Source organism: Bubalus bubalis, chromosome 1, assembly GCF_019923935.1.
Source record: "Bubalus bubalis isolate 160015118507 breed Murrah chromosome 1, NDDB_SH_1, whole genome shotgun sequence".
NCBI classification, from domain to species: domain Eukaryota; kingdom Metazoa; phylum Chordata; class Mammalia; order Artiodactyla; family Bovidae; genus Bubalus; species Bubalus bubalis.
Genome location: NC_059157.1, coordinates 202,193,728 through 202,211,449, shown reverse-complemented (window position 1 = coordinate 202,211,449; position 17,722 = coordinate 202,193,728). Strand labels below are relative to the sequence as shown.

The 17,722-nt window shown below is 46.8% G+C and overlaps 1 protein-coding gene across 2 annotated transcripts; it reads left to right on the top strand.

The window, feature by feature from the left end:
* The first annotated feature begins 8,788 nt into the window (after window positions 1–8,788).
* Window positions 8,789–10,276, top strand: LOC102412662 (RING finger protein 11-like). 2 transcript variants are annotated; one of them, XM_044947748.2, is made up of 2 exons: window positions 8,789–8,899; window positions 9,294–10,276. In XM_044947748.2, the coding sequence occupies exon 2, from the start codon at window positions 9,415–9,417 to the stop codon at window positions 9,844–9,846; it is 432 nt and encodes a 143-aa protein (XP_044803683.1). In that variant the 5' UTR covers window positions 8,789–8,899; window positions 9,294–9,414; the 3' UTR covers window positions 9,847–10,276. The 2 variants fall into 2 exon arrangements, with proteins under 2 accessions (XP_044803683.1, XP_044803644.1); XM_044947709.1 differs by having other exon boundaries at window positions 8,808–8,899; window positions 9,341–10,276.
* Window positions 10,277–17,722: the final 7,446 nt, after the last annotated feature.

The window sequence follows — 17,722 nt, the reverse complement described above, 5'->3', positions numbered from 1 at the left end:
TATGATTTCCTTTTCCACTTCCATCTCTTCAAACTTGCTCCCCCACATCTCTGAGCTGTGGGTCAGAGCAAGCTTGGATTGGGAAACAGGACTACTGGGCTCTGAGGTCTGATCCAGGCTCCAAGCCTGTAAGTGGCTTCTGGCCACCCCTTTGTGCTCCAGTACTGTGCTCTGTCTCCTCTCATCACAGCAGAGATGGGCACCTGGGGGTGTCCCAGCTCCGCACATTCTGAGGTGCCGGGTGAGAGAGAAAGGGCCTTGGCCTTCAACCCCTGCCAAGGGGTTTCCTCGGACCGCAGAGGGCCCTATAGCCAGAGGAGGCTGCTTATTGAAACCTGAATGGATGCAGTGGAGAAGGGGCTGCATGTGTCCCTGTGGCTGGTGGGGTGAAGGGGGTGGTCCTGACACTGTTAAAGAGCAGGCAGCCTGGTCCTGTTTACACTGTATGTTTCCTGGGGATGGGACACAACCAGGCTGCAAGCCCCTCCCAGCCCTCCTCGTGGGGTCAGTACAAGGCAGTTCCCTGAGGGGCAGAGAAGACCGAGGAAGACAGCGGGGTGTGGGGATGCTTGAACTCTAAGCAGTCCCCAATCCCCAAACCCTAGAGGACTAAAGGCAGATAGAAGAACTTCTAGAAGGATTGGCGGGAGTTGGGGGGACTGCATCTAGGGAGTGGGAGAGGAGGGAGATGGGGGAGGAGCTTGAGGGCTGCAGGGAGGGTGGGAACTTGATGGGCCCTGTTTGTGATTGATCGCCTGAGTAGACACAGGCCACGAGATCAGCAAGAGGACCCGCCCCTCTGGTCCTCCACCGGGTGGCCTCAGCGGTCACCAGGGGCAGGGCAGCAGCCCTGGTGCAGAACCCCTCCCCTGGGGAGGAGGCTCCCCACCCCCACCCTCCCGGTCGCCCCCTGCCACACAGCACTGCTCTGACCAGGCACTGACGCGCTCCAGGTAACACATCCCCAGACAGGCTTCGCTATGCTGGCCGAAGCCTAACCAGACGAAGAATTTAGTTCTCTTTGAAAACGTACTTTAGGCTAACATACTAATGTAATTTGTGGTTTAATAGCAGTTTATTTAGATTTTAAATACATCAAAGGTTAAAAACTACAACTTTTCCACCACTTTATACCCAGCACCCACAGCAATGCCTAGCACTGCCTCATTCATGGTCAATAACATCAGAAAAAAAAATCACTTTGTCGGTTCTACTTTCCTCTTTCTTGTCCATCCGTTGCCTCCCTAATATTGTCTGTCATATGTTTCTTAAAATACAATAATACCCTGTTGAATTAATTCACAATTAATTAAACCCATCTCACAAACTAGCAAAGTAATGCTCAAAATTCTCCAAGCGAGGCTTCAACAATACGTGAACCAAGAACTTCCAGATTTAGGTGGATTTAGAATTGAAGCTGGACTTAGAAAAGGCAGAGGAACCAGAAGTCAAATTGCCAGCATCCGTTGAATCCTCGAAAAAGCAAGAGAGTTCCAGAAAAACATCTACCTCTGCTTTATTGACTACACCAAAGCCTTTGACTGTATGGATGACAATAAACTGTGGAAAATTCTTCAAGAGATGGGAATACCAGACCATCTGAGTTGCCTCCTGAGAAACCTGTATGCAGGTCAGGAAGCAACAGTTAGAACTGGACATGGAGCAACAGACTGGTTCCAAATTGGGAAAGGAGTATGTCAAGGCTGTATATTGTCACCCTGCTTATTTAACTTATATGCAGAGTACATCATGAAAAATGCTGGGCTGGATGAAGCACAAGCTGGAATCAAGATTGCTGGGAGAAATATCAATAACCTCAGAGATGCAGATAACACCGCCCTTATGGCAAAAATGAAGAACTAAAGAGCCTCTTGATGAAAATGAAAGAGAGTGAAAAAGCTGGCTTAAAACTCAATATTCAGAAAACAAAGATCATGGCATCTGGTCCCATCACTTCATGGCAAATAGATGGGGAAACAGTGGAAACAGTGTCAGACTTTATTTTTCTGGGCTCCAAAATCACTGCAGATGATGACTGCAGCCATGAAATTAAAAGACGTTTGCTCCTTGGAAGAAAAGCTATGACCAACCTAGACAGTATATTAAAAAGCAGAGACATTACTCTTCCAACAAAGGTCATATAGTCAAAGCTATGGTTTTTCCAGTGGTCATGTATGGATGTGAGATTTGGACTATAAAGAAAGCTGAGCACCAAAGAATTGATGTTTTTGAACTGTGGTGTTGGAAAAGACTCTTGAGAGTCCCTTGGACTGCAAGGAGATCAATCCCAAAGGAAATCAGTCCTGAATATTCATTGGAAGGACTGATGCTGAAGCTGAAATGCCAATACTTTGGCCACCTGCTGTGAAGAGCTGACTCATTTGAAAAGACCCTGATGCTGGGAAAGATTGAAGGCGGGAGGAGAAGGGGATGATCGAGGATGAGATGGTTGGATGGCATCACCAACTCAATGGACATGAGTTTGAGCAAGCTCGGGGAGTTGGTGATGGACAGAGAAGCCTGGTGTGCTGCAGTCCATGAGGTTGCAAAGAGTCAGACATGACTGAGTGACTGAACTGAACTGAAATAATTCACTCCATTCCAAAGGGAAAATCTCATTCACAAAACCAAATGCAGTTATATCATTAATTCACTCAGTGGTTTCCACATGCCTTTGACGGAGAACCTCCGGACCTGTCATGACTCTGGGGCTGAGAATCCAGTCCTGCTGCCCTGCCCAGGCCAGCACCCCCACCTCCGCCCCACAGCCCCACCCCCAGCCTGGCCTCAGCTCCCGGGCGCAGAGGTTCTGTTCACTGCTGCCACTTACCCAAGTTCTGACACCAGGGGGGGGGGGGGGGGTGGGGACTGTAAAACTTTAGTCCTGTTTGCAACTGCTGAAATAAAATTTTACTAATTTTACTACTATGTGTTTATTATTTTATTTTCCCAGCTCCACAAATGTTTTCCTTCAGAATCATGTCTAGAGGGTATTTTTGTTTCCTTAAATTTACCCTTTTAAATTAGCCTTTAAACTCAAAAGTAATTGAAAATATGTCCTTCCTATATTTCAGGCTAATTCTTCCTAAATGGCACGGGCCTTGTTCAGAGTCTTCTGGCTTATATATTAATTTCTGGGGAAAAAAAATCATTTGCCTCACGAATGCTACAGCTTAAGTCAGGCTGTAAAGACACAAGAACGTAAAAGCGAGCCATGTTTGTTGAGCATAGATGACATGAAATGGTTGCTATGAACACAATACACCCTGCAGGGTTTTATAAAATGATCTGCCTGGAATCAAATATCTGTATCTAAAATGAAAACCACTAGCAAGCTAGCAAGCGTGGGCGGCGGCGACGGCGCACAAGAGTGGCCGAGAGGAGGTACCCCACACCTGAGGTCAGGGGCCGCGGCTGAGAGGAGCTACCCTATGTCCAAGGTAAGGAGCAGCAGCTGCACTTTGCTGGAGCAGCCGTGAAGAGATACCCCACATCCAAGTTAAGAGCAACCCAAGTAAGATGGTAGGTGTTGCGAGAGGGCATCAGAGGGCAGACACACTGAAACCACAATCACAGACAACTAGCCAATCTGATCACACAGACAACAGCCTTGTCTAACTCAATGAAACTAAGCCATGCCGTGTAGGGCCACCCAAGACAGACAGGTCTTGGTGGAGAGGTCTGACAGAATGTGGTCCACTGGAGAAGGGAATGGCAAACCACTTCAGTATTCTTGCCTTGAGAAACCCATGAACAGTATGAGAAGGCAAAAAGATAGGACACTGAAAGAGGAACTCCCCAGGTCAGTAGGTGCCCAATATGCTACTGGAGATCAGTGGGGAAATAACTCCAGAAAGAATGAAGGGATGGAGCAAAAGCAAAAACAACACCCAGTTGTGGATGGGACTGGTAATAGAAGCAAGGTTCAATGCTGTAAAGAGCAATATTGCATAGGAACCTGGAATGTCAGGTCTATGAATCAAGGCAAATTGGAAGTGGTCAAACAGGAGATGACAAGAGTGAACATTGACATTCTAGGAATCAACAAACTAAGATAGACTAAATGGGTGAATTTAACTCAGATGACCAATATATCTACTACTGTGGGCAGGAATCCCAGAGAAGAAATGGAGTAGCCATCATGGTCAACAAGAGAGTCCAAAATGCAGTACTTGGATGGAATCTTGAAAACGACAAAATGATCTCTGTTCCTTTCCAAGGCAAACCATTCAATATCATGGTAATCCAAGTCTATGCCCTGACCAATAATGCTGAAAAAGCTGAAGTTGAACAGTTCTATGAAGACCTACAAGACCTTCTAGAACTAACACCCAGAAAAGATGTCCTTTTCATTATAGGGGACTGGAATGCAAAAGTAGGAAGTCAAGGAACACCTGGAGTAACAGGCAAATTTGGCTTTGGAGTACAGAACGAAGCAGGGCAAAGGCTAATAGAGTTCTGCCAAGAGAACGCAATGGTCATAGCAAACACCCTCTTACAACAACACAAGAGAAGACTCTACACATGGTCATCACCAGATGGTCAACACTGAAATCAGATTGATTATATTCTTTGCAGCCAAAGATGGAGAAGCTCTATACAGTCAACAAAAACAAGACCGGGAGCTGACTGGCTCAGATCGTGAACTCCTTATTGCCAAATTCAGACTGAAATTGAAGACAGTGGAGAAAACCACTGGCCTATTCAGGTATGACTTAAATTAAATCCCTTATGACTATACAGTGGAAGTGAGAAATAGATTTAAGGGACTAGATCTGATAGACAGAGTGCCTGATGAACTATGGACAGAGGTTCGTGACATTGTACAGGAGACAGGGATCAAGACCATTCCCATGGAAAAGAAATGCAAAAAAGCAAAATGGCTATCTGAGGAGGCCTTACAAATAGCTGTGAAAAGAAGGGAAGTGAAAAGCAAAGGAGAAAAGGAAAGATACACCCATTTGAATGCAGAGTTCCAAAGAATAGCAAGAAGAGATAAGAAAGCCTTCCTCAGTGATCAATGCAAAGAAATAGAGGAAAACAATAGAATGGGAAAGACTAGAGACCTCTTCAAGAAAATTAGAGATACCAAGGGAACATTTCACGCAAAGATGGGCTCGATAAAGGACAGAAATGGTATGGACCTAACAGAAGCAGAAGATATTAAGAAGAGATGGCAAGAATACACAGAAGAACTGTACAAAAAAGAGCTTAATGACCCAGATAATCATGATGGTGTGATCTCTCACCTAGAGCCAGACATCCTGGAATGTGAAGTCAAGTGGGCCTTAGGAAACATTACTACAAATAAAGCTAGTGGAGGTGATGGAATTCCAGTTAAGCTATTTCAAATCCTGAAAGATGATGTTGTGAAAGTGCTGCATTCAATATGCCAGCAAATTGGGAAGATTCAGCAGTGGCCACAGGACTGGAAAAGGTCAGTTTTCATTCCAATCCCAAAGAAAGGCAATGCCAAAGAATGCTCAAACTACTGCACAATTGCACTCATCTCACACTCTAGTAAAGTAATGCTTCAAATTCTCCAAGCCAGGCTTCAGCAATACGTGAACCATGAACTTCCAGATGTTCAAGCTGGTTTTAGAAAAGGCAGAGGAACCAGAGATCAAATTGTCAACATCCACTGGATCATCAAAAAAAGCAGGAGAATTCCAGAAAAACATCTATTTCTGCTTTATTGACTATGCTAAAGCCTTTGACTGTGTGAATCACAATAAACTGTGGAAAATTCTTAAACAGATGGGAATACTAGACCACCTGACCTGCCTCTTGAGAAACCTATATGCAGGTCAGGAAGAAACAGTTAGAACTGGCCATGGAACAACAGACTGGCTCCAAATAGGAAAAGGAGTACGTCAAGGCTGTATATTGTCACCCTGCTTATTTAACTTCTATGCAGAGTACATCATGAGAAATGCTGGGCTGGATGAAGCACAAGCTGGAATCAAGATTGCTGGGAGAAATACCAATAACCTCAAATATGCAGATAACACCACCCTTATGGCAGAAAGTGAAGAAGAACTAAAGAACCTCTTGATGAAAGTGAGAGAGGAGAGTGTGCCGAGGTCCAGCCCTGGCTGATCCAGGGAGTTCAAAGTGGGGACTGCGTCAGCAAGGATCAGGATACAATAGCTTCAATTAGATATTAATTAGAGATGTAAAGAGTAAGAGAATGAGGCTAGCTCAGTAGGAAAATTCAGTGGAGAAAAGAGGCTGAGTAGCTTGGTTTACGTGGGAGACCAATAAAACTTCAAGACAAGAAGTTTGCACCACTTACGTAGGCTGCAGCCGTCCTTCCGTTCTCCCGAAGGAAAGGAGACACTGAAGCCTCCCCGGTCGGATCTTAGAAGCCCAGGCAAAATTAGTAAGCTTGGTGGGTTCTGCGCTCCAGATGCAGACTCAGCCAGAGTTTGACAGAGAGAGAGTGACATGGGGAGACCAGTATTTCGAGAAACTGATCCCAATTCTTTATTTTCCATGGTCTACTTTTATACACTGAGATGTTATGCAAAAGTCACATGGGGTCAGCAGTCCTGACTTTTATCAAAGTCAGGTGCTTCATACAAATGTATACAGAAGTCTTAGGGGTGTTACATCATCTTCTGGCCAGGGGGACTGCTGACAATTTATGACCCTCTCCTTGTGACAGCAGTCAGTCAACCAGAACACTTATTTCTCTGGGGGTGATTATTCTTAAAACAGACGCCACCCAAATAAAGTTACATTCCTATAGGGTGAGGGTGTAGTGGGTTTTAATTAAGGAAAGAATTTACTTAGCCTAAGGTCTAACGTGATTAATATCAAAGGTTAATACTTATTTCTTCTATATATTCATTAATGTGTGTAAGGGCAGGGGATATGGAGACTTAGCAACAAACATTGGCTCAACAAATGAAAAACCCTTCACCAATACAATTTCTAATCAGCCCACTATACTTATACTAATGGTTTTCTAACTTTTCTAAGGAACCTGTTTTTAGAAGGTTTAAAGCATCTCGTGCCTCTCATGGTTGGGAGGGTGTGAGCAATCACATGTGGCCAGACAAGCCTGTCAGGCAGGCTAGAGAACCTTCAGAGGAGTTTGTAGGTTAAAACACTCTTGTCATGCCCAGGAGTTTTTATTAACTGGAGCTCTAAGTTAACTCCTTCTCCGAAAGAGGTGGTGGGGGACAGCCCCCCGTAAAGTCAGAGGTGTAGGTGAGAGCACAAAGTAGTAAAGTAGGCAGGCTCTGGTTATGGGGGTAGATGCTCGAGAATTTCCAGGGGGACTCCTGAGGCTCGATCCCGCCTTTGCGTATGTCGAGCCTCCTTCCTCATGACCTTTGCCATGGGTGGAGGTCCTCACACCGGCTCCCAACAAGAGTGAAAAAGTTGGCTTAAAGCTCAACATTCAGAAAATGAAGATCATGGCATCTGGTCCCACCACTTCATGGGAAATAGATGGGGAAACAGTAGAAACAGTTGCTGACTTTATTTTTCTGGGCTCCAAAATCACTGCAGATGGTGACTTAAGCCATGAAATTAAAAGACGCTTACTCCTTGGAAGGAAGTTATGACCAACCTAGACAGCATATTCAAAAGCAGAGACATTACTTTGCCAACAAAGGTCCGTCTAGTTAAGGCTATGGTTTTTCCAATGGTCATGTATGGATGTGAGAGTTGGACTATAAAGAAAGCTGAGCATTTGATTGATGTTTTTGAACTGTGGTATTGGAGAAGACTCTTGAGAGTCCCTTGGACTGTGAGGAGATCCAATTGGAAGGATAGATGTTGAAGCTGAAACTCCAATACTTTGGCCACCTGATGCAAAGAGCTGACTCATTGGAAGAGACCCTGATGCTGGGAAAGATTGAGGGCAGGAGAAGAAGGGGACAACAGAGGATGAGATGATTGGATGGCCTCACTGACTCAATGGACATGGGTTTGGGTGGACTCTGGGAGTTGGTGATAGGGAAACCTGGCGTGCTTCTGTTCGTGGGGTTGCAAAGAGTGAGGTCGGACACAACTGAGCAACTGAACTGAACTGAAAATGAAAAGATCTAGCTTGATTTTTCTTCAAAGGTAATTTATGATTTATTATTTAACCTGTGTCCTATGATTGCCAAATTTGTTAATATTATTGGAAAATAAATGAGTTGAAAAATGACATTACAGGAAGATCAATTATACAACTAGATAATTTATTTCAGGATTCTGCAGTATTTTGAAGCTTGGAGAATATTCTGGTCCTTAGGTACAGCAGCTAAGTGTGATCTGAAGAGACCCACGCCGGATGGTTTTCTCAGACTTAGAGTACGACATGGGGTGCCCCAGAGCCCTGAAAACTGTATCTTTTTACAGCGCCAGCATTTCTCCTTTTGCCATCCCGGCTTGAGAGGATGCTGGTAGCTTAGGTGTTGTCTTGGGAATGAGGAGTAGGATGGTTCTGCTGCTAAGAACTAGTAACAGTCTCTAGCTGCATCAGGACAACGCAACCTCACAAAGCAGTGAGGCCACTGGCCACTCACAAAACAGAGATGGCCACTCTGTCTGGCAGACTGAAGGAGCAGAATTCCAGGAAATGCCAGTTTTCCATAATTGTATCATTGCCATGTTCCGTGCCTGGGGGACATACTTTATTAAAGAGGTGGGGTCGATTAGATTTGTTCTGACTGGTATCCAGGTGGGTTACTCAGGTGGCTGCCCTGGATTACCTGCGTGATGAGATTATGTGACCCAAGGGGTTCCATACCTGATGAGGTTATATCAATGATGGGGTTAAACTGCATGTAAGGAGAGCTCACCATCTGAAAGGGGCTTAGTTTCTAGTGAGACACTCCGTGGTGCCCGTGACCCCAGCAGAGAACTGGCTTTGTCGTCTTCTCTATAGATTTGGATCCTGGTAAGCATTCAAGACTCCCTGGTAGCTCAGCTGGTTAAGAATCCGCCTGCAGTGCAGGAGACCGCGGTTCAATTCCGGGGTTGGGAAGATCCCCTGGAAAAGGGATAGGCTACCTACTCCAGTATTCATGGACTTTCCTGATGGCTCAGATGGTAAAGAATCTGCCTGCAATGCGGGAAACCTGGTTTGATCCCTGGGTGGGGAAGACCCCCTGGAAGAGGGCATGGCAACCCACTCCAGTATTCTTGCCGGGAGGACAGAGGAGCCTGGGGGCTAAAGTTCATGGGGTTGCAAGGAGTTGGAAGACTGAGCCACTAAAACAACAACAGAATGGAGCTGATAGCTCTTCAGTCTAGCTAGAGTCCAGACGACAGTTCTTTCCCTGTCAGTTTAGAGACACCGGTAGGAGAAACTGAAGTAACTTGAGTCCTTCTTCTCCAGACCTGGGAACCAAGAGGTGTCCTGCAGAGCCGGCTCTCAGCAGCGGACAGGGACCTCACCCCCAGGCCTGAAAGATGGGGAACTGCATCGCCTCCAGCACCAGGGACGACCGCCAGGTCCCTCGGTTTCCGGCCCCCTTCCGCGAGCGGAGAGGCGGAGACGGCCCGGGGGCGGGGGGACCGCGGGGTCCGGAGCGGCGCGGGGCGGGGGCAGCCCCGCCGGGAGCGCCGCTGACCTTCGGTCGGAGGATCCGCCTCATTCAGAGCCCGCCTCGAGACGTGTACGGAAGGGATGGGTGCGAAACGAAGACCACCGAGTGCGCGGTCTGTCTGATGGACTTCGTGCCCGGGGACCCCATCCGGTCTCTGCCCTGCAAGCATGTCTATCACCTGGACTGCATCAACCAGTGGCTGACCCGGTCCTTCACCTGCCCGCTCTGCCGGGGGCCCGCGGACGCCGCGAAGCCTTTGTTCGAGGACGCTCTTGAGCCCAGACCCCTGGTGTGATTGCAAGGGACCCATCATTTTTACTGATTTCCATGTTTTGTACTGTGCCCAGATAGCCAGGGATTAGGAATTTAAATCGTGCACAAAGGTTTATTAAAAGTTCCTGGAATGTGGCAGATGTCCAGGAACCTTTTCTAATGTTTTAGAAAGATAGGGAGAAATAGCGGGTGAACCTTGACCAAGTGCTGAGAGGGGTAACGACGTCTTAGCACTGTCCTCTTGCTAGAACTGTGCACCCTGTTTCAGCAGCTCTACGTGTTGTATTGCATCTGTTGAACGTCAGGGAAAGATGGTGGTTACTCTTCCTAAATGAAATCAGATTCTTCTCCCCCATCCAACTTAAAAGTTGCTGGCGTTTAGGCCACAGTTTTATGAAAAGTTACAATTTATACAACTGAACTAAAATAAAATCCAAGTATGTATGAGTGAATACATGAAGAATGTTATTCTCAAATGAGCCTTCTAAATGGTCTTATCCGTTTGTTCTCCATCATTTTGAGACACTTAACCCTTTCCTCTTATAAATCCAATCCAGGTGAACAAAGTGTTCCAGGTAAGAACAGTCCTGAGCAGGTTTATTATCTGTGTAATCAGGGCGTGTCCAGCTAAAACACTTTAGCTGTGTTTGCAAGTGAAAGTGAAGTCGCTTAATCCTGTCCAACTCTTTGTGACCCCATGGACTGTAGCCTATCAGGTTCCTCCGTCCATGGGATTTTCCAGGCAAGAGTGCATCCCCGTTTCCTTCTCCAGGGGATCTTCCTGACCCAGGAATCGAACCCGGGTCTCCCACATTGCAGGCAGACGCTTTACCGTCTGAGCCACCAGGGAAGCCCAAGGGAAGATAGTTTTCCATTAAACTGGAAGTCAGCCAGCTTCACTCCTGTTCCACTTTACAAGCCTTATCAATTTACATTTTCCTACCAAAGCAAATACTTAAAGTTTGAACTTTCAAAATTTTCTACTTTTTATTTGTCTTTAACTTTATCTCTTATGGTTGTGAAGAGGTGATTCATTGGAGAAGACCCTGATGCTGGGAAAGACTGAGAGCAAGAGGAGAAGGGGGTGACAGAGGATGAGATGGTTGGATGGCATCACTGACTCAATGGACATGAGTTTGAGCAAACTCCAGGAGTTGGTGATGGACAGGGAGACCTGGCGTGCTGAAGTCCATGGGGTCGCAAAGAGTCAGACATGACTTAGGGACTAAACAACTCATGGTTGTAGCATCATAACTCACACCCATGTTACATTTTTGTGCAGGGGATTTTTTCTTTTCTTTTTCCCTGAGCTGGGTCTTTGTTGCTGCTGAAGGGCTCTCTCTAGCTGTGGCAAGCGGGGGCTACTCCCTTGTTCTGGTGCACAAGCTTCTCAGCGTGGTGGCTTCTCTTGTTGCTGCTGGCTCATGGGTTTAGTTGCCCCGAGGTATGTGGGATCTTAGCTCCCAGACCAGGGATCAAACCCATGTTTCCTGCATTGGCAGGCGGGTTCTTAACCACTGGATAACCAGGGAAATCTCTGATGCAGTGGATTTTAAGAGGTAAATTTGCAGGTAGGTGCTGTTGTTCCCACTTAAGTCACTGAACATTGAATAAGTCATTGAAATAATTATATGTAATAGATTCTGGTGACATTTGGTTGCCAAGAGAATCTACCAAAAAAACAAGCTAAAAGAGATGAGGGAGTGGTACTGCTGGAGACCCCAGTACAGGAGGGAGTCAAGACTGTTCAGAATGACCCCTGCAGAGGTTTGACTTGGATTTGCAATGATGATTTAGAACCATGGAGCAAACTGAAGCTTCTGATCGCTGTGAGCTTGCGAGCATATACACCTTCATATTTTCCTCATTTTTATCTCACATGAAGGTGTTCCTACATCATTCATCAGCAGTAATAGTCTTATTGAACAATTTGCCCTGGAAACGAACAGAGATCATTATGTTGTTTTTGAGATTGCACCTAAGTTTTGCATTTCAGACTCTTGTTGACTGAGGGCTACTCCATTTCTTCTAAGGGATTCTTGCCCACAGTAGTAGATATAATGGTCATCTGAGTTAAATTCACCCATTCCAGTCTATCTTAGTCCGCTGATTCCTAAAATGTCGATGTTCACTCTTGCCATCTCCTGTTAAACCACTTCCAATTTACCTTGATTCAGGGACATATCATTCCAGGTTCCTGTGCAATACTGTTCTTTACAGCATTGGATTTTACTTCCATCACCAGATACATCCACAGCTATTATTTTTCCTCACTAGGGTCTGACTCCTCTAGTCCTCACTGGGCCCTGATACAGGTCCTCACTACAGCCTGACTATTGTCTTTATATGACCTGACACTGCTCCTCACTAAGACCTGATTCTCATCCTCACTAGGGCCAAACACTTGTCTCCTCTACATCCTGACACTCGTCTTCTCTAGATGCTGACTCTGGTCCTCTGTGTGCCTTGAGTCCTCTCCTCACTGGGCCCTGACTCTGGTCCTCACTGGGGCCTGACCCTCATCCTCACTATGGCCTGACCATTGTCATCACCATGGACTGACTCTGGCCCTCAACAGGGCCTGACTGTCAACATCATCATGGACTGACCCTTGTCCTCACTAGAGCCAGACTCTCATCACTGTGGACTGACTCTGGTCCTCTCTATGGCCTCACTGATTCTCACTACAGCCTTACCCTGGTTCTCAGTAAGCCTGTCCCTGGCACTCACTACAGCCTAGCCCTTGTCCTCTCTATGGCCTAACCTTGGTCTGCTCTTTGAACTGACCTTTTCCGATCAATGGCCTGACTCTTTGCCTCACAATTGCCTGAATCTTTGCCTCACTTTGCTCTATTTACCTCACTGGGTCCTGACTCTTTCTTCACTGGGGCCTGACAGAGCTCCTCACAGGGCCCTGATTCTGGTCCCCAAAGGCCTGACTTTGGTCCTCACTATGACTCCTCACAAGCACCTGACCCTTCTGCTCACTAGGGCCTGACTCTGGTCCTCACTATTGATCACTCTGTGCTCACTATGGATCACTCTGTCCTCACTATTGATCACTCTGTGTTCACTACGGATCACTCTGTCCTCACTATTGATCACTCTGTGCTCACTACAGATCACTCTGTCCTCACTGTGGATCACTCTGTGCTCACTACTGATCACTCTGTGCTCACTGTGGATCACTCTGTGCTCACTGTGGATCACTCTGTCCTATGGATCACTCTGTCCTCACTGTGGATCACTCTGTGCTCACTATGGATCACTTTGTCCTCATTACAGCCTCACTCTTTTCCTGTCTATTTCCTGACACTGCTTCTCGATGTGCTCTGACAGGCTTCTTACTGTGCACTGTCTCTGGTCTTCCCTGGGCCCTGAGTCTGGTCTGCACTGAGCTCTCACACTGGCTTTCTCTATGGCAACAGTGGTCCTCTCCTACCGACTCTGGTCCTCACTGCGCCTGACTGCCTCCCTGGGCCCCGAGTCTGGCCCTCACTGGGTCCTGACTCTAGTCCTCTCTACGACCTGACCGTGGTCCTCTCTATGACTTGACTCTGAACCCACTACTGCTTAACTCTTTCCCTCACTATGGCTTGACTCTCTGCCGCACTGGGCCCTACTCTGGCCCTCACTGGGTCCCAAGCCTTGTCCTAACTGGGTCCTGATTCTACTTCTCTCTATCGCTGACTCTGGTCCTCCCAACGGCCTGACTCATGCCCTGTGTATGTCTTGACTCTCCTCTCTGCCTGACTCTGGTCGTCACTGGACATGTCTCTGGTCCTCACTATGGCCTGACTCTGGTCGTCACTAGGGTGTGACTCTCACTCTCACTAGGGCCTGAATCTTGTCCTTCCTTCAGCCTGGCTCTTTGCCACCCAGCTGCCTAATTTTGCCTCACTACGGCTTGACTCTTCACTTCACTCAGGCCTCACTCTTTGTTTCACTGGGGCCTGACTCTTTTCCTCACTGGAGCTTGACACTGGTCCCCACTGGGCCCTGGTTCTGTTCCTGACCATGGCCTGACTGCGCTCATTACGGCATGGCTTTCATCCTCATTAGGTGTCTCTCGTGTTAACTAGCGCCTCCTCCCGTCTTCATTACGACCCATCTCTCACGGTCTTAGTGACTGACTCTCGCCCTCACTAGCCCTGGGTCTGATTCTGGGCCCTGACGCTGGCCGTCTTTACAGCCTGACTCTGCTCCTCTGTATGGCCTCAATCTTTCCCTCACTATGATCAGACACTTGGGCTCACTGGGCCTGTAGGACCACACTCACTGTGGTCCCCACTGGACCCTAATTATAGTGCTGACTACCGGCTGACTCTGATCCTCACAATGGCCTGAATTGACACTAGTCCTCACTAAGGCCTAATTACTTGCCTCACCATGTCTGACACTTTGCCTCACTGGGCCTGAATGTGGTCCTCAGGCCCACACCCCTGACTCTGGCCTCAATGCAGCGTGACTCTCGTGAGGACACTACGTCATTACTATGGTCCTCACTCTTTTCTTGTTACCTGACACTGCTTCTCAAAATGCCCTGACTCTGGGCCTCACCAAGCACTGACTCTGGACATCACTGGGCCCTGAGTCTGATCCCCTCTGTGGCTTGACTCTGGCCCTCTCTATGGCCTAAATCAGTTCCTCTCTACCACGTGACTCTGGTCCTTTCTGCAGTCAGACTCTTTGCCTCACGATGGCCTGATCCTCTGCCTCTCTGGGTCCTGACTTGGGTCTTCACTGGGCCCTGAGTCTGGTCCTCGCTACCCCCTGACTCTGGTTCCCTCTGGCTTTACACTATCCTCTGTATGGCCTGCTTCTTTGCCTCAGTGGGACCTGACTCTGGTCCTCACTGGGCCCCTGAGTCTGATCCTAACTCGTCCCTGACTCTGGTCTTCACTAGGGGTTGGCTCTCCTCAATAGAACCAGACTCTGGTCTTTTCTATGGCCTGATTCTTTGTCTCCCATCTTCCTGACTTTTTGCATCACTACAGCCTTACACTTCCTCACTCAGGCCTGACACTTTGCCTCACTGGTGTCTGATTGCTGTCCTCAGTGGGGTCTGACATGATTCTTCACTGGGCCCTGACTCTCATCCTCACTAAGGCCTGTTTTTTGCTCACACTAGAGCCTGACTCTTGTCCTCACTACATCCTCATTCTCGTCTTCAATATAGTTTCCCTCTGGTCCTCCCTGCAGCCTCACTCTTTTCTTCTCTATTACCTGACTCTTCTCACTATGCCCTGACTCTGGTTCATACTCACTGACTCTGCTCACTCCAGCTGATTCTGGTCCACAATGGGCCCTGAGTCTGGTCCTCTCTATGGCCTGAATGTGGTTGTCTCTACGCCCTGACTCTGGTCCTCACTACATCTTGACTCTGGAACTCTCTGCAGCCTGACTCTGCCTCATTATGATCTGGCTTTGCCACACTGGGAACTGACTTGGGTCCTCACTGGGCCCTGAGTCTGGTCCTCTCTACAGCCTGACTCCGGCCCTCACTATGGCCTGAATCTCGTCCTCTTTACAGCCTGAGAGTGGTCCTCTCTAGGGCCTGACTCTTTGCCTCACCATGGCCAGGCACTTTGTCTCACTGTGCCCTGACTCTGGTCCTCACCATGGCCCTGATGCCGGTCCTCATCGTGGCCCCGATGCTGGTCCTCACCGCGGCCCCGACCCCAGTCCTCAATGGGCCCTGACGCTGGTCCTCGCTGTGCCCTGACACTGCCTCTAATGTTCCCAGATGCCTTTCCTTTATGTTCAGACACTGCCGCTCACTACATCAAGATGCTATTCCTTCTCTATGCCCTGACAATGCCTCTCACTCAGCCCTTATGCCTTACCTCTCTCTATGCTCAGACACTTCCTCTCACTATTCACTGATGCTTTAACTCTCTTTAGTCCCCAGCATTCAGGTTTTTGAATGCAGCATTAAAAAAACTAAGATCATGGCATCCAGTCCCATCACTTCATGAAACATAGATGGACTCCAAACGCAGTGCAGATGGTGACTGCAGCCATCAAATTAAAAGACATTTGCTCCTTTGTCAGTTGTTTCATTTGCTATTATTTTCTCCCATTCTGAGGTTGTCTTTTCACCTTACTTATAGTTTCCTTTGCTGTGCAAAAGCTTTTAAGTATAATTAGGTCCCACTTGTTTATTTTTATTTTCATTACTCTAGGAGGTGGATCATAGAGGATCTTGTGATTTATGTCATAGAGTGTTCTGCCTATGTTTTTCTCTAAGAGTTTTTAGTTTCTGGTCTTACACTTAGGTCTTTAACCCATTTTGACTTTATCTTTGTGTATGGTGTTATGAAGTGTTCTAATTTCATTCCTTACACATAGCTGTCCAGTTTTCCCATCACCACTTATTGAAGAGACTATCTTTGCCCCATTGTATATTCTTGCCTCCTTTGTCAAGTATAAGGTGTCCACGGGTGTATGGGTTAATCTCTGGGCTTTCGAGCTTGTCCAATTGGTCTATATTTCTGTTTTTGTGCCAGTACCATACGATATTGATGACTGTGGTTTTGCAGTATATTCTGAAGTCAGGTCCATACCATTTCTGTCCTTTATCGAGCCCATCTTTGCATGAAATGTTCCTTTGGTATCTCTGATTTTCTAGAAGAGATCTCTAGTCTTTCCCATTCTGTTGTTTTCCTCTATTTCTTTGCATCGATCACTGAAGAAGGCTTTCTTATCTCTTCTTGCTATTCTTTGGAACTCTGCATTCAGATGCTTATATCTTTCCTTTTCTCCTTTGCTTTTCACTTCTCTTCTTTTCACAGCTATTTGTAAGGCCTCCCCAGACTGCCATTTTGCTTGTCTGCATTTCTTTTCCATGGGGATGGTCTTGATCCCTGTCTCCTATACAATGTCACGAACCTCATTCCATAGTTCATCAGGCACTCTATCTATCAGTTTTAGGCCCCTAAATCTATTTCTCACTTCCACTGTATAATCATAAGGGATTTGATTTAGGTCATACCTGAATGGTCTAGTGGTTTTCCCTACTTTCTTCAATTTAAGTCTGAATTTGGCAATAAGGAGTTCATGGTCTGAGCTACAGTCAGCTCCTGGTCTTGTTTTTGCTGACTGTATAGAGCTTCTCCATCTTTGGCTGCAAAGAATATAATCAATCTGATTTCGGTGTTGACCATCTGGTGATGTTCATGTACAGAATCTTCTCTTGTGTTCTTGGAAGAGGGTGTTTGTTATGACCAGTGCATTTTCTTGGCAAAACTCTATTAGTCTTTGCCCTGCTTCATTCCATATTCCAAGGCCAAATTTGCCGGTTACTCTAGGTGTTTCTTGACTTCCTACTTTTGCATTCCAGTCCCCTATAATGAAAAGGACAACTTTTTTGGGTGTTAGTTCTAAAAGGTCTTGTAGGTCTTCATAGAACCATTCAACTTCAGCTTCTTCAGTGTTACTGGTTGGGTTAGGGTTAGGGTTAGCAGAAGATATTAAGAAGAGATGGCAAGAATACACAGAAGAACTGTACAAAAAAGAGCTTCATGACTCAGATAATCACGATGGTGTGATCACTGACCTAGAGCCAGACATCCTGGAATGTGAAGTCAAGTGGGCCTTGGAAAGCATCACTACGAACAAAGCTAGTGGAGGTGATGGAATTCCAGTTGAGCTATTCCAAATTCTGAAAGATGATGCTGTGAAAGTGCTGCATTCAATATGCCAGCAAATTTGGAAAACTCAGCAGTGGCCACAGGACTGGAAAAGGTCGGTTTTCATCCCAATGCCAAAGAAAGGCAATGCCAAAGAATGCGCAAACTACCGCACAATTGCACTCATCTCACATGCTAGTAAAGTAATGCTCAAAATTCTCCAAGCCAGGCTTCAGCAATATGTGAACCATGAACTTCCTGATGTTC